The sequence below is a fragment of the Temnothorax longispinosus genome, chromosome 7 (assembly GCF_030848805.1).
Source record: "Temnothorax longispinosus isolate EJ_2023e chromosome 7, Tlon_JGU_v1, whole genome shotgun sequence".
Lineage (NCBI taxonomy): Eukaryota > Metazoa > Arthropoda > Insecta > Hymenoptera > Formicidae > Temnothorax > Temnothorax longispinosus.
The window spans coordinates 8675437-8696445 of NC_092364.1; the positions used below are offsets into that span (position 1 = coordinate 8675437).

Consider the following 21009-nt stretch of genomic DNA (forward strand, 5'->3'; position numbering starts at 1 on the left):
GCTTCGTAGTTTTCGGTGTTTAGGTGTATTAATAACTTTAAATCTGAATGTAGGACACGTAGATATCGAATTCAAGGTATTAATACACGTAGACACCGAAAACTACGGAGCGCACTATGTGGACCTCGTCATCGGCAACGTGGGACACCTAGACATCGAATTCAACGTATTATTACACCTGGACACCGAAAACTATAGAGCGCACTATCTGGAACCCGTCATCGGCAACCTGGAACACGTGGACATCAAATTCAAGGTATTAATACACCTGGATACCGAAAACTATGAAGCGCACTATGTGGACCTCGTCATCGGCAACCTGGGACACCTAGACATCGAATTCAAGCTTGATTCATAAAAATCGACTTAAAAATTCCCTAGCGGCAGAATTAAGAGACAACCTGATTTAACTTGTCACTAGGTTTTTGACCTTAAAGCCCCTTGCACAATGCCAGGCAACAGGCAATAGGAACAGGAAATAACCAAAAAATCGTTAATTACAACCTAAAAAATTCAAATGCTATGATTGGTTGGCAATAGGCAATAGGCACAGAATTTCCAACGTGACGGAAACTTTGTGTCTATTGCCTGTGTCACTGTTTATTCTGCATTTATACATGATTTCTGATTTCTATTCCCTGTTCCTATTGCCTGTTGCCTGGCATTGTGCAAGGGGCTTAAGACACTTGACTTCTCCTCACCCCCGAAGATATAACCTACAAAAACCCGTTTCGCGCGGTGATCAACAAGCGTGATAATCAGTTGGTGAAATTGTTGTTAAAGCATGGTGCCCAAGTGCCAGTGCAAGATGTAAACGGTAAAACGCCGTTACATTTAGCAGCTGCTTGTGGCAGGTAAGAAGTTACGTTCGTACAGAATTTTTTGCCCTTGTATAGAGCTGTTCTACATCGCAAGTCTGTTTGTAGATTGTATGCTTTACCCGCCCTCGTTAAAGCCGATCCGACTGCGGCGACTTTGAAGGACGATCAAGGCTGCACAGTGCTCCATTGGGCTTAATGTTACAACGGCAACTCGAATTGCGTGGAGTATCTTTTGAATCATAACGTGTTCGATTCTTTGGAAGGCATGTAGTTTCTTACACTTCAAAAATGATTATCCAACAATGCGTTACGTATGTCAAGCTGATTTTTTTTCTTAATTATTTCCAGGTAATCTTTTTTCTGCCGTACATTGCGCCGTATATCAAGGATCCGCGCACTGCCTAGAGTTACTCATCAACAAGTTCGGCGGACAGGCGGTTGCTGCTCCGAGGGATTCGTCGTGTGGTTTATTACCACTGCATGTCGAGGCGAGTGCGGGATCCGTCAAGTGCGCGCGATTAATTCTAAACTCCGTCGGGCCGGAACTAGCCGGCCTCGAGACAACCGATTTCGGACGGACTCTGCTAATTCTTTGCGCGGCCGTCAACGGACAATGCAACGCTATTGGTAACTTGATCGCCCTGTAATGAAGTTACACACTTACGTGATATTCTCGTATTAATGAGACGCATTCCGTCAACAGAATTATTGCTCGAATGGGCGCTGCACCTAGCGTGTCAGAGACGTCATTCCGCCGCGGCGTCATTGCTCTTAAACTGGATCGAGTCGCTCGGCAACTCCGATACCGGCGACAACAACACATCGCAATCGTAACGCGTTTCCGTCATTAATATGATCAAACGGGTTTTTTAAATGTCAGAAGATACTTTCGCTGTAAAAGTTAGTATTTTTTAACATCTTATGAATTATTAATTTATTTATCAGATATATAGAAGAGACTGATATATAAAAAACTGATCAAGTTATGTAAATTAAGAAATAAAATGAAATAAATTTGTACTGTAATACACTGTTTTGAGAATGTAAATAATTAAGTTATGTTTGCAGTTTTACCTTATTAACAAAATTAATTAGTTTTATTAATAAATTAAATAATTTATAGATGAATATGAAAGAAAAAGTAGCAATCAGTCTTCTAATGGAGAGTACAGCCAACACCAGTACAAGTACAGAGGACTCAAGTACCAATGATATAGACTGGAACAATACTAGTCTTTCAGCCAGTAATATATCTTCAAGCAGTGAAGAAAACGATAATTATTTATTGATATTTCCTCTAATGAAATATTTATTGAGTGGACATAAGAGAAATCGAGTTGAACATTATCTTAATATTGTGGATAGCTGGACAGACTTAGAATTTAAGGAGCACTTACGAATCCAGCGTATCACAGCAATTCGATTAATAGGTAATGTTCAGCATTTTGAAAAATGATATAATATTTGTGTTTGACCATTTTATAATTATTTTATAATTTTTGAAACCTATAGTTCTTTACATATTCTAGATGAATTGCATGAAAGTGGATCTATACCTTCACATTCGTTTGGAGTGAAACCAATTGAAGCAAAACTCAGTTTTGTTATATTTTTGTGGCACTTGGCGAATACAGAACCTCTACGAACTATCTCAGATAGATTTGATGTTTCAATTTCTTCAGTCTTTCGTGTAATTCGCCGAGTAACAGCTTGGATCTTGACAAAATTAGATAACGTTATCAAATGGCCCGAAGGACAACATGTCGCATATGTATCTCATCAGTTTTATTCCAAAAGAGGCATTCCAAATGTAATAGGAGCTATTGACTGCACTCACATTAGGATAGAAAAACCTAATGTAGAAAATGCAAGAGACTATTGTAACCGGAAAAAATACTTCTCTGTAAACCTACAAGCAGTCGTAGATGCGGATATGAAATTTACTAACATATACTGTGGTCAGCCCGGTTCTCTCCATGATGCAAGAGTTTTGAGAAAATCTGAATTGTACAATTCAGCTAATGAACATAGAGAAATTATGTTTCCAGATAACAAATTTATAATCGGGGATTCTGCATATCCATCATTACAGTGGCTTGTTCCTCCTTTCCGTGATAATGGTCATCTTACTCCTTTTCAGACCGAATTTAATTTCATACATTCTTCAACGCGTATGGTTGTAGAAAGAGCATTTGGGTATTTGAAAGGACGTTTCCGACGAATTAAATTTTTTTCGGAATATCGCGATATGCCATTCATTGCAAATACTATTGTAGCTGCATGTATCTTACACAATTTATGTATAAATTGTAATGATGACAATTTTAATTATGATAATGTTGAAATTGAGGAACCGAATGATAATATTAATGTAAATGATGATCATAACGAAAATAATTGCCGATTTCAAGAAGATCGAAGGATGCAATTATTCATGGAAATATTTGGCCAGGAATAAACAATGTATTGTTATGTATAAGTTGTAAATAAAAGTATTTAGCCATAACAGCTTGAATATGAACATCATATTTTATTATAAAAGTATCACAAATGTATGCTGTCATCCAATAGCATGAACATTTCTTATAAATTAACACAAATAGTGAATATTACAATTATTTAATCACATAATAATTGCAAAACGTAGGAACAAAATTATAATTATTTAATCACATAATAATTGCAAAACGTAGGAACAAAAAATAATAGAACAAGTTTGAAATATTAATAATTAACCTGATGACTATACTATATGTATACTATTAATAAATGACAAAATTAGAGAAACTAGTTTCGTAAAAATGCAGTTATTAATTATTATAATTATAAGTACTTATGGATTATCGAATACTGACCTTTAATCAAAATGCACTTTATAATTTAAATAATTAAGAGTAAATAATAGCAATCTACCCGTTGAAATCATCACAAATGATTTTTGTATTCATTTTTTAAATGAATAATACTTTAATAATTACATTTAATTGCAGTACGTATTATAAATTTCTGATGTTACGTGCTAAATGACATCCTAATTGCAACTAAATTATAAGATATATTTGTACTGAATTGAAAAAACAAAAAAATAAAGACTTAGTACAATATTTTGGTAAAAAATAAACTCTAGAATATGTAGAACATTTAATCACAACTTTGTCGTAAATGTAATAATAATTGAAGATAAATGATCATATCTCAGGGTTTATGGATATACATAAATTTCTGTGTTCCATATTTGCATATTTTCTTATTCGGTCCTTTTCAAGTATCTATTCATAATAATAGACAAAAACAATGACCGATTTATCTTCAATTATAGATATACACTAGTGCCAAAACATTAATAATCATCTACTTTTTAACTATCAGAATCATCGGAGATGTCTTTTATATTTGCTTCATTTATCATCAAAAATTTATCATCAAAAAATAAAAATATTTTATTAAAATACATAAATTTTTCTTGTCAAAAAACTTGGCGCTGCTACACACCAGGCTGACCTAATTTTGAGGTCTAGCAGCGCCAAGTTTTTTGACAAGAAAAATTTATGTATTTTAATAAAATATTTTTATTTTTTGTACTGTTACCTCTGTAATTCTTTGCAATGCGATTAAATCTTTTAAAATACATATATAAACTTTGTATTTAAATACCTTGTATTCCCTTGTTGGGTTTAAATATTTTAATAAAATATTTGTATTTTGTACTGTTACTTCTGTGTAATTCTTCATGATTCAATTTTTTATTCTAATCGAAGAAAACCAGTAGTAATATTATACCTCAAAAAAACCTAAGTAACAAGTGGTAGACGTAATTTTTGTATCTCGAAAAATATATGTTCTCTGTAATTGGCGCTGTAATTTAAAAAGAGATATCATTTCTTTTTTGTAATTGTAATAATAGATCACTTGAAGCGCGACTCATTTTTTGATAAGGTAACGTAATTTTGTGATGTGTATCACTTGAGTAATAATTTTTTGGAAATAAAAATAATACTGCTTAGGTTTTTTCGAGATTTTTGGAGATACAATGATTACGTCCACCACTTGTTACTTAGGTTTTTTCGAGGTATAATACTACTACTTTGTTTTTTTTTCGAGATGAAGATACTACTGTTTAGGTTTTTTCGAAATTTTTCAAGATACAAAGATTTCGTCTACCACTTGTTACTTAGATTTTTTAAAGGTATAATATTACCACTGTTTTTTTTCGATATGACTTAACCGAACCAACACATCTATCGTTTCTTATTAGGATTTTTCGACATACAACTTATCATCTTCTGTACAGCAGCTAATCGGTTCGTTTTTTCTGTTGTATATCAATGTTATAAATTGAATCGTTTGAAAGCCTTCTACTTTGTATATGTTTTTATAAGGTTAAAACGATAGACATCTCGTCGATATTTATACGACTTAACCGAACCGATACATCTATCGTTTCTTATCAGGATTTTCTGACATACAACTTGTCATCTTCTTTACGGCAAATCGGTTCGTTTTCTATCGTATATCAATGATATAAATTGAATCCGCATCAACCCCAAATCGGCGATCAGTTCGCGACAATGCCGCTAGGCCGCGCATAACAGGAAGCGCTTCTCGTATTTAAAATACATCCAGTCATAATATATAAGCAGAACCCCTGCGAGGCGAAAAGCAGAGAAATCCAGTATCGTAACTGGAGGGACCTCTTCCTATAAGGACCTCCTAGCGCCTCAGTAAAACAGGTACGTCGCATATGCGTCGAATCTACGTAATACGTGGATGGAGATTCATCCACGAGTTATCCACGTAGATTCAACGTTTCTTTTTCATCGTCAAAATCGAAGAACCTTATTCGCGTGGATTCAACGTTTCTTTTCTATCGCTAAAATCGATGTACCTTATCCACGTAGATTCAACGTTTCTTATCCATCGCCAAAATCGAAGTACCTTATCCGCGTGGATTCAACGTTTCTTTTCCATCGCCAAAATCGAAGTACCTTATCCGCGTGGATTCAACGTTTCTTTTTCATCGCCAAAATACCTTATTCGCGTGGATTCAACGTTTCTTTTCCATCGATAAAATCAAAGTATCTCATCCGCGTAGTATCAATGTAGATTTTGCGTAGATATTTTCACTGTTCTACTGACAGATAATTTATCAATCTCAGGAGACATTGATGTTGTCAATCGCAATTAATATAGCTAAATGGAACGTTTTAATGAATAATTAATGAAAATGATAGTAAGACATTTTAAAATTGAAGAATTTTATTATGTCGTAAAAATACAAAAGTTATGTGTTATAATAATAATCAGTTTTTAAACTGAATTTGTTTCTTAAGATGATTTTTAAAAAATTATATATTTGCGCTGGTTATGACATATGTAGACTATACCGGGTGTCTCAGACCACCCGTATCACCCGATTTATTCGTAAACGCACCATTTTAGAGAAAAATGTTCCAGACCAAAGTTGTATGGTTTCAAGGGGTACATAAGATGGTATCATTAGTTTTACCTTAAATAGTTGCTTGAAGGTCACGTAAAGGTCACCTTCAATTTTTTAAATAGAACTACCTACTTTTTATTGCATATTCTTGTAGCTTATCTTGAGGGCTTTCCAAAACACTATAAGAAAGTATTTTTTTATTAAGAACTTTTGGAATTATAAGGCTTGAAAGTTCTAGTATTTTGACATAAAATACAAAATATCTTGTAAAACATCAAGTTTTCGGTAATGTTACCTTAATACTTTTATGCACAGAATAATGAGACAAATCAATTGGTATAAAAAAAGCATAGTTCCTTTAAGAAAAAATATGTAATTTGCAACACGCATCTGCATACTTTTTCTTAAAAGCAACTATGTCTTTTTTTCATATCAATTGATTCGTCTCATTATTCTGTGCATAAAAGTATTAAGGTAACATTACCGAAAACTTGATGTTTTACAAGATATTTTGTATTTTATGTCAAAATACTAGAACTTTCAAGCTTTATAATTCCAAAAGTTCTTAATGAAAAAATACTTTCTTATAGTGTTTTGGAAAGCCCTCAAGATAAGCTACAAGAATATGCAATAAAAAGTAGGTGGTTCTATTTAAAAAATTGAAGGTGACCTTTACGTGACCTTCAAGCAACTATTCAAGGTGAAACTAATGACACCATCTTACGTACCCCTTGAAACCATACAACTTTGGTCTGGAACATTTTTTTCTAAAATGTTGCGTTTACGAATAAATTGGGTGATACGGGTGGTCTGAGACACCCGGTATATAACACTTACATCAAATTAAGAAGTAGTCTACCACGTAAGGCAGTTGGCTCACGATCCAGAGGTCCCGAGTTCGAATCCCACCAAGGTAAGTGTGTTTTTATATGTGTTTTTAAATTCGAGAAAATATTTATAATCATAGACTGCATCTTAAAAAACAAATTTAGTTATAAAATAGTAATAAAATTTCGATAAAAATAATTTTTTTATGCCGGGTGAATATCGGAAATCAGTGTCCTCTAGTATTAAGAGGTTTTTTTTGGGTGAGTATAATTCAATACTATGCACCAGTAGTTCTCTGTGTAATAAATTACTACCAGTAATCCAGTACTGCCCAGTACTCGCCAAAATATTAAGACGTGAAACTTTCACGTAAATTCCACGTCGAATCGATGATCTCATCCACGTGGATCCGACTACCGTTTTTAAGCGGATGATCCACTCGATTGTCTACGTGAATTCTACGTCGCTGGTCCACATGAAAGAAACGTGGATTCCACGTTCCTGTTTTACTGGGGCGGTAGCCGCCCCGGACACCGAACACCGAGCCCAGCGGCCTCTGATTCCTGGCGCTAGTTGCACCGTTTCCGGCGTTCTTCAAAACGATAAAAACCGATTAAAGGAAATTAATCGATATGAATCTAGTTCCTTAATTCACGATTCGTAACGATTGAAATGGATTGACTAAACCATTTTTTGACCGATTCAAACAATTCATTAACCATGTTAAAAGCGATAGAAACTGATGTGCAGTTGATAAGACATTTACGATAGGATCCCAAGTATTTTGTAACGTGAGTTTCTGATAGAGTATCGTAAATAAACGGTTCACTAACCATATTAAAAACGACAAGAAATTTTTTATCGTTTTCTATCGTTGGCGGTTATCAAGTGTATACACCAATCACATTCACAAATTTTACAACAATTGCAAAGTAGTTTTCTCTGCTAAACACAGCTTTTTATTACTTACGTTATATGTATGAGCCGCCATTTGCTGCGCGTGCGCAAACAACCCGGCAACCGAGCAACGATTTGAATATTTCGTTGAGCACGACGCGCCAAACAGCAGTGTTGCTATTGGATATAAGTCCGTGATCGGAACTTCGGAAGCTGTTAAGGTGATGCTGAAGCCGTCTGTATAACCGATAAAATTACCATTTTCTATGTTATCGACTATATCTGTCCTTGTATAGACAAGGATAGCACGCTACATTGCACGCACACATACGCACGATGCACATCGACATTATACTTATTTTATATTACGCTTCCAAATCTTGATTTGGAGGGTTTATCGATGTTTTTCTTGTTGTGCAATTTGGGGGAACTTGTTTTCGCGTTCGTACCAATGGTATATCTCTTTTATGAAATACATCTTTTGACGAGCTGACAGCTCGCCGCAACTCGAGACGCCATATTGGGATAAAAGGAGGATAAGGAAATCTGTACTTCCGTAATTTTTTCTCGTTTTCTATATAAAATCGGAGTTCCCCCGAATCATTAATGTATGTACTACAATTCTGGAAAAGAATTTTTAATTCTGTCAAATTAATACAACGCTATGTGACGACAAAAAATGCCGGTAAAACAGACGGCTCCAGCATCCCCTTAATAGACTAAAATAAGGTAGAGAAAAACGTAAGTCGCGAAAGGCTATATATTTTACAGTCTTTTACGTCTTACGGGGACTTGTCTTTACATACGTTTCTATGTATGCTTTACTTTATGTCCACGGTACGACAGACGTCTCGTTCTTTGTCATCAGCCGAACGCTGTCCTTGCGGCAACCCAATGCAAAATATTAACCATGTAATATTTAATTGCGGATTGTACTGTAAAGCCTCTTATTTACAAGGGGAGGTCGCAGCTGACTACCCACCGATTTGGATCTTCTTTCACGTGGTGAATCTGTATGGTAAGTATGTACACGTCACGTAAAAGCGTTTTGTCCAATGCGCCTTAGAAATAGTATTTTTTTATGTTTGAAATATCGGCGATTTTTGGCCGCGATCGATAGTGTAGGTTCGAGACTACTGGCGTTAAACTTTTTTTATTTTTTTAATATATGTACATATATGTATAAATATATCCAAAAATCGTAAATAAGACATTACACACACACACACATATATATATATATATATATATATATATATATATATATATATATATATATATATATATATATATATATATATATATATATATATATATATATATATATATATATATATGTAATGTCTTATTTACGATTTTTGGATATATTTATACATATATACATATATTAAAAAAATAAAAAAAGTTTAACACCAGTAGTCTCGAACCTACACTATCGATCGCGGCCAAAAATCGCCGATATTTCAAACATAAAAAAATACTATTTCTAAGGCGCATTGGACAAAACGCTTTTACGTGACGTATGTACATACTTACCATACAGATTCACCACGTAAAAAAAGATCCAAATCGGTGGGTAGTCAGCTGCGACCTCCCCTTGTTAGTCAAATACATTGAGAAAACTTTTCCTCAATCTCCAAGAGATATTCTCCCATTTTTTAATAATCCCCCTCATCAATTCATCCGTCTTCTCCTCGCAACTTGTAAGTCTATGGATCTCCCCCCTTTAGAAAGAGCCAAAGAGTTTACTCGGAGGATCATGTTAATTGGAGACGGTGAATCGGCCCATATCTACAGTGAGGAAATAATAATCAATCTCGAGTCGAAATCGATTTATTCTAGTCGAAAAGTCATCGAAAGTTGTGCCATAAATCAATCGAAATCGATGAATATTTCAATTACTTTTTGATATACATTTTCGACGTCAATTAGACGTCGATTCGATGGGTCATTTCTCGCTGGGGTAGTTCTAATACAGGGTGTGGTTTTAATGAGTTTTTCACTTTATTTAAAATAAAATTGGGAAAACTTTCAGAAGATGCTCGACATGGAATTTTAACATTTGACGAGATACAACTGAGAGAGAGTCTTGAAGTCAACGTAAAAAATATGAAATTCGATGGTTTGATTGATTTTGGCACGGAAAATTGTCCTGGTGTTCCGAATGCTGTGGTACAAGCCGATCATGCTTTCCTATATAGCACAAAATATTTTTAAAATATTTTAAAAATATTTTTTAGGAAGATTAAAATAATTCACAAAAATAATTTTAGAATATATCTATGTCCGCCAGATCATGCCAGAAAAATTTTTTTATAAATATTTTTAAAAGATTGCAAATAAATATATTCAATAATATTTGTAAAATTTTTTAGAAATATTAATTAATCCAATTAGCAATAATTCTTGTTTCACGTTTGAAAGATTTTTTTAATATTTAAAAAATATTTTACTTTGAAAAATATTATTTTGTATATCTATATTCTATATCATCGCACAGCAGTGTTGGGTGAGCTTTGCGTTGTATTGCTAGCAAAGATATTCTTACGAATGATAGTCTTACGAATGAACAAATGTCATGGTTTTGCTTCGCCGGAGGTCTACTTATATAAGACCTCAATACTTACGAGTTAGGGCCTAAGCAGAATGGCTGTCTTATAACCTTAAGGCAGTGTTTTATGCCTTAAGTCTTCGTCTTATGTAACGCACAATACTGTGTTAATGTTTCCTGTCTTGTGTAGTATACGTCGCGTATACTACACAAGACAGGAAACATTAACACAGTATTGTGCGTTACATAAGACGAAGACTTAAGGCATAAAACACTGCCTTAAGGTTATAAGACAGCCATTCTGCTTAGGCCCTTAGTCTTACCATTATGCGTCGCCTAGCGGCGTTGTTGCAAACTAGCATGGAAAGATGCGCTACCATATTTCTTAAAGAGGTTCGGGTGCTTTATCGGGGGGAGTAGTGGAACGCGGGGGTTCAGTGCGTGCTGCTGCTTCTGTCAAGCGTTAACCTTAAAAATGACCGATAAACAATACAGATGGAAGGGAAAGTTTGTGAGTAAAAAAAAATACAAGTGTATGGAAATCAGGACCCTGGCGGAAAAAATTTCTATGAATAACTACAAAATTTGACTAGAAATAGAAATTTGTACATTTTTGTTGAAATATTTAATTTTTTGTAGAAATAGTTATTCTTTTGTAGAAATATCTACGAAATAGTACCACAAATTACAATGGTCTCAAATCAAGAAATTATTGCAAGTAGTATTTTTATAAAAAATTACAATTTTATAAAAAATAGTACAAAAATCTATAAATTTTAAAAATTTAAGAAGAAACAAAATCTTAAAAAATTAAAACATCTGCTTACTTGTAGAATACTACAATTATTTATGAATGACTATAGAAATCGACCACAATTTACGTATCGTAAAACTATGCAACTTAGAACCTAATTCAGTTTTTAATTTCTCATAAAATACTAACAACTGCGTACAAATACTAACAAATACCGGTTTGTTTGTACAGCTCAAAAATTTATTACAATTATGGCTAATTAAAATTTGTAATTTTTAGTTAAATGTTACAAGTTTTTACACAAATCTTCCAAAATTCATCTATTATTAATAACTTCTTAATTCGCAGAAGTCAAAATACTTATGTTTTTATTTCCGTATAGTCTGTTGTAAAGTCCAATATAAAAATACATAAATGTACAATTTTTTACTTATATAAATTTCTGATTCATGAATGGTTGTAATTTTGCATACAATACTACAAGGTTCTACAAAAAACGACAAAATCCTTAAGCCTTTTACAACTCGTAAATTCATGAAAATCTACATAAATTTGCTTTTTTTAGATGTTTATAAAATACTACAATTTTACATGGAAATTAACAGACCTTCAATCAAACTAACCTTTCCATGGAAAGGTTGAAGGTTTGGTTGAAGATCGCTCGCGGTCGTTACCTCCGGTAGGGCGAATGCACGGAAATCTAAATGTGTGTATGTATGTGTGTGTGTGTGTGTGTGTGTGTGTGTGTGTGTGTGTGTGTGGGTGGGTGTGTGTGTGGGTGTGTGTAGTATTTAAAATATATAAAGTCTTCTCGCAGCGTGTTGCTTTCGCTCGCGGTCGTTACCTCCGATTTTAGACATGTGTGTATGTGGTGCTGGGTAAGGATTTTTTTATAATGACTCGCTTTTTATTTTACAGATAAGTTAGAATAAAGAAGTTTTTTTCTTTTTGTAATCGCGCGGCGCGACGTTGGCCTAATAGGCTTATTTTGTAATGAGCCGGCACTGGTTTCTGACATTCACCCGACATTAAGAAAAAATTATATTCGTATATCCGATTCGAAATTTTATTACTTTTTTTAAACTGAATTTGTTTCTTAAGAATTTTTGAAAAATTATATATTTGCGCTGGTTATGACACATGTAGACTGTATATAACACTTACATCAAATTAAGAAGTAGTCTACCACGTAAAACGGTTGGCTCACGATCCAGAGGTCCCGAGGTCTCCAGTTCGAATCCCATCAAGATAAGTGTGTTTTTCAAGTACGAGAAAATATTTATAATTATAGGTTACATCTTAAGAAACAAATTTAGTTAAAAAGTAGTAATAAAATTTCAAAATAAATATAATTTTTTTTTTACGTCGGGTGAATTTTCTCATTAAAGAGTGTTTTAATTCTAGTATTTCCTTGTAGTCAAATAAACTACAATTTTACTGTACTCAAATAGATATAGAAATGTGTAGAATATCAATATTAGTTGTAGTTTGGCGTAGTTTTGTCGAAAAATTTATAGATCAAGATGCACTAAAAAAATACAAAAATTTACAAAAATGTTCCAATTCTAGCATTTTCATGTAGGATTTTGTAGTACTTCTTAAATTCATGTAAAATTTAATAGATTCTGGCAATTCTATTTTATAGTTTTTTGTAGTACATTTTTATTTTTTTTAAATTTTGTAGAAATATTTCCGCCAGGGAACTGAAAATAGCAGGTAAATCTAACTTGGTAAATCTGAAGAATAGTGGCCTCCTCACCGATTTCGTTGAACTTAGGCTTAAGGGGTCCTATAGTGGCGGTAGTTACCGACATTTTTTCATTTTAAGGAATCTTTGAATTGGCTTTACAGAATTGTAAGTTTTTGGTCTAGAATTAAAGTACGCACAAAAATCTACATCGCGTTATACGATTTCATATCGGGAACGAAAAAAAAATTAAAAATTTTACTAATTTGGGCACATATACAACTGTCATCTGACGACAATAACAAAATTACTGCAGTTTATATATGTATATATAATGATACCAAGGCGACGTAGGGACAACATGTAGGAACGATATCATGTAAATAAAACTAAGATTCAACGTCTAGAAAAAAAGATTTTGTAAAATGAAGTTTTATTAAGCAAAAGCACATTCAGGTTGATAGGATAAGCAGTATTGCGTGTAGCGAGAGATGGCGCAGCAATCGAACAAAGACAGATGCTTTTCGTTAGACAAGGATAGATATAGATATATAACATAGAAAACAGGATTATAAATGTTGACATTACCGACGTCGAGAAAGTTCGGCCTTCGCTATAGGATCCCCTTAATCGACGCGTTTTTGCGTGAAACAAAAGAATCTGGTAGAAAAAAGTGTCGCTCTCTGTTCCGCGAAGCGAGATATTAACAGTTAAAGTTGACGACTATCAGGTTACGAGACCTGTCATACCGACAAGATGTAGCGACTACGAACATGCCCCGCGGCCACATGCGTATGCTCCGTGGCCGCACACGCATGATCCGTAGCGACATATCAGCGAGAAATGACCCATCGAATCGACGTCTAATTGACGTCGAAAACGTATATCGAAAAGTAATTGAAATATTCATCGATCTCGATTGAAATGTGGTACCACTTTCGATGACTTTTCAATTCATAATAAATCGATTTTGATTCGATATTGATTATTATTTCCTCACTGTAGATATGGGCCGATTCACCGTCTCCGATTAATATGATGCTCCGATTAAACTATTCGGCTCTTTCTAAGGGGGAAGAGATCCATAGACTTGCAAGTTGCAAGGAGAAGACGGATGAATTGATGAGAGGGATTATTTAAAAATGGGAGAATATCTCTTGGAGATTGAGGAAAGGTTTCCTCAATGTATTTGACTAAATAAGAGGCTTTACTACAGTACAATCCGCAATTAAATATTACGTAGTTAATATTTTGCATTGGGTTACTGCAAGGGCAGCGTTCGGCTGATGACAAAAAACGAGACGTCTGTCGTTAGTGTGGACATAAAGTAAAGCATACACACTGAGAAAAATGTTTTATTGAAACAACCAAAATTTTGTTACTGACGCAAAAACTATTTGTTGATATGTGATCAAATAAACCGTTGGTTACCACGCCGATATTATTTTGTTGACTGTTTGGTATGATATAATACCAGAGTGTAGGTAATACTTAGAGTGTAGGTAAAGGAACAAAATAAAGGCCACCGATCTGAGACGGACGTGATGTTTATTTCGTGCGTCCAGCTCGCTGTCTGACTCACGACTGACGACTGTCCGTGATGTGTGTTACAAATACAGATATATCGTTCCTATATAAGTATAGTATCCGCTGAGTGTAATACAGCATATACTACAACTCCTCCCCGTTTACAATTTGGGCTACTTTAATTTTGCCAACGCTCCCACCACCTTTATAGTTTTTTTTTCCTTAAGTGTACCACGCAACACGCCGACGTCTTTTAGACGTCTAAACAACGTCCCGTCCGTACGTCAAATGACGTACTGAAGATGTACCGAAGACGTCCAGTAGACGTCTTTTTGTACGAAAAATGTGGCGCCCAAAGACGTCCAATAGACATCGTTAGTACGTACAACGGTACGTACATGGTACGTACCAAAGGCGTCCAATAGATGTCATTGTACGTACTAACGATGTTTATTGGGCGGTACATCGTATCACCCAAAGACGTCCAGTAAATATTGTTATATCCTTCCAGGGGGCCTAGATTACGTATCTTTTCACAAAGTAAAAATGCGAAAAGTGAACAGATTTAGATTTCAACCAATAAAATTATAGTATACTCTAGTAAATTCTTTCACTTTTCGCATTTTTACCTTGTGAAAAGATACGTAATAGGCCCCCAGGATGTAAAATAGATGTAGTGTAGACGTTTTTGATGGATATTTCTGAAAATAGCATTTATAGAGATTATTAAATTTGCGAAATGGTCGAGAAAGTAAAATCAGATTAATATTTATTTTATTATAAAAAAACACAGCTTATAAATGCTTATATATAATACAGCTAAAATGTATATATAGTTATGCAAACATTTATTACAAGAACTATTGACTATGTTCTGCATATAGAACCATATAGGTAAAAAAAGCATAAAAAAAGAAAGTTCCTCATTTTTAAGACTCATGGGTAGTCATCACGGCCATATTAAATTCTTGCTATTAAAGGCAAGAAATTAAACCCTATTTTATTGTGCGTTCCATTTTCAAATAAAAACATTTTGATAAAAAATAACTAGATTTTTCCAAACACTTCTAAAATTGATTGAAAACTCGGAGCGTAGCTTCTAGCGTGCTTGAAATCTGTGCGGACGTGAAATGGCATGATTTCTTTTTTTTCCTCCTTTTTTCCATAGAACAACACTGGCCAAACTTGGAAGCATCATCGTCTTCGGCGTTATATTACGTGTGTAAAATGTTGAACAAATGTCTATCTTCTCGCGCGCGCGTATTCATAAATCACTGAATAAACCTTTGAACGTGTGCAGTTGCACGAATCTTTGAATTCACGTACAATACCGTAAGGATTTATTTTTCCACTTCGAATATTTTTCAGACTTTCTTTGTTGTGACACTAGGTCAAGCAGAAAGTGTGCAACGAGGGAAAAATTACAAATACCGATGCGTGTCGAAGTTCAATTGGCTTCTTAAGATATAGAGGTGTTCTTTATTTCTATAAAAATGATGTAAAAGATCATATATAAAAGAAAAATCAGCGCATCTTTTATATTAATTCATGTCAAATGTCGGCTCGATTCTATTCCTCATTGCACATCTATCTGCGTTTACACAAATACTTTCAATAATGGATTAAAAATAATAAAATACACACAATTTTCGTATATATAGCAGCACCGATTGAGTGTGGCATAACTTAAACTCGGATTAATTTCTAGAAAACTAGATTCATATTCGTTTAAAAATAAGTTGAGAATACTGAATATATTATAAAGTGGAACATGTAACTTCGAAATCCTTCCTCTCTAATGACAATAGGTTTTTTCTTTTCTATACTTATTGCTATCTCTCAGTTTTAGGCTAAAAATAATATCCGGAATTCATTCGACTTGCCTGAGGGATAGAGGTAGAAGAGTTAAAGAATAGGCGATGGCGATGACATGCAAGTACAAATTACACATTGCACATGTCAGAGTTGCCAACAAGTTTCGTTCACTTCATTGGAAGAATTAATTGCTAAACCATATCCCATAACAACCCCATTATCACGTCAACGTTATTTCATAAGCATTTAAAGTCTCGACCGCGAACGGTCGCGACTTCTATAGCGTTTTTCTTTGGCAGAACTGGTGCGCACTCAGTGCACATTAAAGCCGTTGTACACAAATCAACGTAATGTGTATGTTTAATATAAACGGGTTAAATCATGAAATCCTCAATATTCTTTATTGCACTATTTGGTAAAATATGTACTGGGTATTTTATCAGTCGAAATATTTGCATTTTACTTTAAATATTAGAGATTAAATCAGTGTACAACGGCCTTAATGCGCACTGAGTGCGCACCAGTTCTGCCAATGAAAAACGCTACTAATCTCGGCTACCGTCACTTTTGAACGATCCAAAATTTCTCTGCACACTGCATGTGTATGTGACAAAGACACATCACACAATGGAATCTATCTATTCTAACTATCTATTCTATCTATCTAACAAACTAAAATATGTTTGGACATCGCGACCGCAGTCACCTCTGCTCTTGTGATCCCAATATTCACCATTATAAACGAAACAACGACTGACCGTGTACGGATCTTGCTTCTTCTTGAACCACAGCGGTTCGTACGAGATAGAAAATCGTAGATAAATTAACTTTGATAGAAATTATTTCGCCTCATCGCGAATCTTCGGAATCCTATCCGATGCTCGCCGGAACCAATCAATTATAGTCCAAGAGCCGGCTGCACAAAACCCTCCCTCATCGAACATCCGGCTGAATTTTATTCGAATAGATAGCTTTTTTAGTGGTTAACCCTGTGCCGGGTTTTATATGCCCTAAAACTTGACCGAAGTGTTAAAAAAAGGGCCACTTCCGATATGATTTTTTGAGATGAAACCCCCCTCAAAGAACATCCGGCTGAAACTTGTGCCAATCGATTCAGGATGTCAAGCACTTTGATAAAAAAATATGCTGCCACCCCCCACCTTGACAGGAACCATGGCAGCAACCCTTAAACGTGACATATTTTCGTACCGTACTTCCCTCACAGAACATCCGATTTTTTTTTTGGAAATGTAGCTCGTCAATTGACGTCAAAATGACGAGTGCTTGCTACCTGGGATTGCTTACGACCACGATCAAATAAGCGTTACGATAGATGTAGTTCTAGCTTTACATGCCCCACGAGCGGAGATATATTGCGACGCAAAGTCCAAAAGTGAAAATTTTATATTAAGATACTTACGTAAGATACGTCGACGTCTCTCAATAATATATATAGGTATGTATATATATGTATCAGAAATGTCACTTTCATTACTTTCAACGGTATAGAATTAACACGCGGTCTCGTCATTCGTATGTATTTGACCGGAAATTAATGTCTGGGAAAGAATCTACCATATGAAATCGTTTGTATTTCGTATGAAGACTTTTGAAGTGCAATTGAAAAGGTTTGTGAGTTATTCGTTTAATTGTAATTAATTAATTATTTTTACACCATGCATTTAGCCGAAATAGATAAATTAATAAAAGTTTTTATACGGAATTGTTTGTATTTTGTATGAAGAGTTATGAAGTGTGATTAAAAAGGTTTGTGAGTCACCCAGATAATTTTAATTAAATATTTATAAACTCGGTAATTAGCCGAAATATAGATTTTTAGTTATTCATGTTAAAAGAAAAAGACGCTAGTGTTCCCGAAGGTCCGTCTGCAATCAGAATTAATATGAACGTTTTAAAAATTATTTTATACTGAAATAAATAAATATACAGGCTAATAAGCCTGTAGCTATAAGCGATAGTTACTAATTAAGTTTGTCACTCATATTTCCATCTTGCAGAGGACCTCCGTAACTAGATCAAAGATGTACACCAGCTGTGCAGGGTAAAGAGGTTATCTCAAACGCCCTTAATTGGGCCACAGCCCAATTAAGAGCGACTCAAATGTCATTACCGCTAAGTACTTCTTGCCATTTGAGTCAGCATGTCAGAGCTAGTCACTACGGATTGTGGTGACACAGCACTGGACTGCCTGCAGAAGTTAATCGCATATAGTCATCTCACTAGCAATGTGCCTGATTCAACGAAGCCTAACAAGCTGCTGATTGTGCGCATTGTCGAGACAATTTGCGGTTGCTTCACCGGTCCATGGCACAGACCGATGAGAGTGTGCAGCTGCAGATTATTAAAACTCTGCTGACTGTAATGACAAGCCAGCATGTGGAGGTATACGAGGGTACGGTACTGTTAACAATTCGTACTGTTTACAACATTTACTTGTTGTCGCGCAACCTGGTGAATCAAACAACAGCCTGTGCGACTCTCACGCAGATGATCAACGTGATCTTCGCGCGAATGGAGACTCAGGCGGAGGAAGAGAACGTGAGGCTTGATGGGGAACATCAGCAGGAGGGTTCTGTCATAGCAAACGGCAAAACTGAAGCTGAGATAAGTCTTAGTTAGCTAAGTCTAACTAGCTCATCTTCATGAAACTTTACGTTGCGTGCGTCTATTTAATGACGATGGATGTAGAAAGCTCTTCAAATCACTTCGAGAGGATTGTCAAAAGCGATCTCCTTATATCGCATATTTAATCAGATGTCGTCAGGGATTGCTGTCGACATTAGCTCACTTAGATAGGTACTGTTTATATATAAATATCATCTTTGTATGTAATGTATAAGTAAATGTAAGATGTTTAAATGTAAGATGTTAACCGTTTAATAATAATATTTTTCAGATTATGCGTGCGAGTTAAGTGCGATCGGGATGCTATCAATAATCATCTTGTATCCGTTTGTGTGAGGGTATTTTTGGAAAAAAAGAAGGCTTTCCTCCTGCGTTTCTGCGAAGAGTTTAAAAAGCTTACGCTAGCTGACGAGAAACAGGATCTTGTGAATAATTTTCTAGGGAAAGTCCACGTGGAAATGGATAACGATCCGATTTGGCAATGTACGTGAATATAATTATTTATCTCGCAATTGATTTTAGCGGAGTGCTCAGAGACGTCTGAACTTACTTCTTACTTTCAGCGGCAAGCGCCAACTAGTTAGATTTGGCGAGAGTCGTGGTGGAAAGAACCGTCATGGCACGGATATACCACAATGCGCTCTATCTAAATGAAGATGGAGATGTATATAGGGACCAGCTTTTTCACGGTCACATCAATAAGTTGGCAAAGGTCGTAACTCCAAATCACAGGGACCTACGCATTTCAAAAGTTTATCATTACGAATGCCCCTGGTCATGGGCCCAGGCTGAATTGGCTGTGATATCGGCGTATAAGACTCCTAGGGATAAGTTGCAGTGTGTATTTCATTGCGCGACTACCATCATGAATCTCTTCTCCATGGCGTTGGAAAGAGGCATACCTGCTGCCGACGATCTGACTCCCGTGCTGGTCTATGTCATAATCAAGGTATGCGATTGAAAAGAGAATTGTGATTTTAGCAAAAAGAGTGATTGTTAACGTGTGCTTAATTTCAGACTAATCCGCCGTCGTTGTATCGACTGTTCAATATGTAGACAGCTTTTACGGGAATCGATTGGAGGGAGAGGAACAATATTGGTGGACGCAGTTCTGCGCCGCGATCGAGTTAAGACAATGGATTAACAGTTTCTCAAGAGTATCACGATAAATAAGATTAGATTCGATGCTGGTGATAATGTAGAAATGTATCATAATCATAATTTGACGATTTCATAAAGAAGAAGACCAATTATCTTGTGTAAAGCTAGCTGAACAGTTTTATGCTGCCAGTATCAATTAAAATTCTTAAATAGCCTCTTAAATAGTCTAACTGTTAGTTCTTTTGCACGTTATTATGTAACATTAGCAAAGACTGAATCAAATTATACGTAAAGTGTGGCTTTATCTTTATTTGTAACTCTATTGTATAATTTTACAGGACATCGAAAAAAAAAGAAACGTTTAGATATTCTATAATTTATGTACAATACAGAACTTATAGAGAATTGATAACCATTTAGCAGGATAAACTGTGTTGGCGTACTCTTTCTACATGCGCACCTTCCTCAAGAGCCGAGACTCGAACCAGATCCGTGAAAAATATCGCCAATTTCGTAGAGCTTTTGTACAGTTTTACTCTACGAATATCGCGAGAGAAAGAAAGACTTCGGAGATTTTTATCTAAATCGATCGACATAAAGAGAGAGCATAGTAAAGAAACTATTAGCTTTCGAGAATTTGAACGCATAATACTTTGTTATAATACTATGAGCGAATTAGTTTACGTCACTCTGTCAAGTTTTAATATCGATATCGGTAGTTTAATAATAATACATTTAAAAGCGCTCAATTTAAAAGTAGGGCAATCCTAATAAACGACTGTAAAAAACATTCAAGGTGGAACGCAATGGACAATCCGGTTGCTCTGACGTGCTAACTTAAATGGCAAAAAGTACTTCTCAGGGGTAATGACATTTGAGTCTCTTTTAATTGGGTTGTGGCAGGGCGTTTGAGATAACCTGCTCTTTACCCTGCACAGCTGGTAC

At 35.1% G+C, this 21009-nt stretch overlaps 1 protein-coding gene and 1 pseudogene across 1 annotated transcript; both read left to right on the forward strand.

Annotated features, from left to right (window-relative positions):
- Positions 1–418: 418 nt before the first annotated feature.
- On the forward strand, positions 419–3086 carry LOC139815801 (uncharacterized; annotated as a pseudogene).
- A 14901-nt stretch (positions 3087–17987) lies between these two features.
- LOC139815807 (GTPase-activating protein and VPS9 domain-containing protein 1-like) lies at positions 17988–20493 on the forward strand. Its single transcript, XM_071782986.1, has 4 exons — positions 17988–19134; positions 19235–19446; positions 19527–19912; positions 19981–20493. The coding sequence occupies exons 3-4, from the start codon at positions 19580–19582 to the stop codon at positions 20017–20019; spliced, it is 372 nt and encodes a 123-aa protein (XP_071639087.1). The 5' UTR covers positions 17988–19134; positions 19235–19446; positions 19527–19579; the 3' UTR covers positions 20020–20493.
- Positions 20494–21009: the final 516 nt, after the last annotated feature.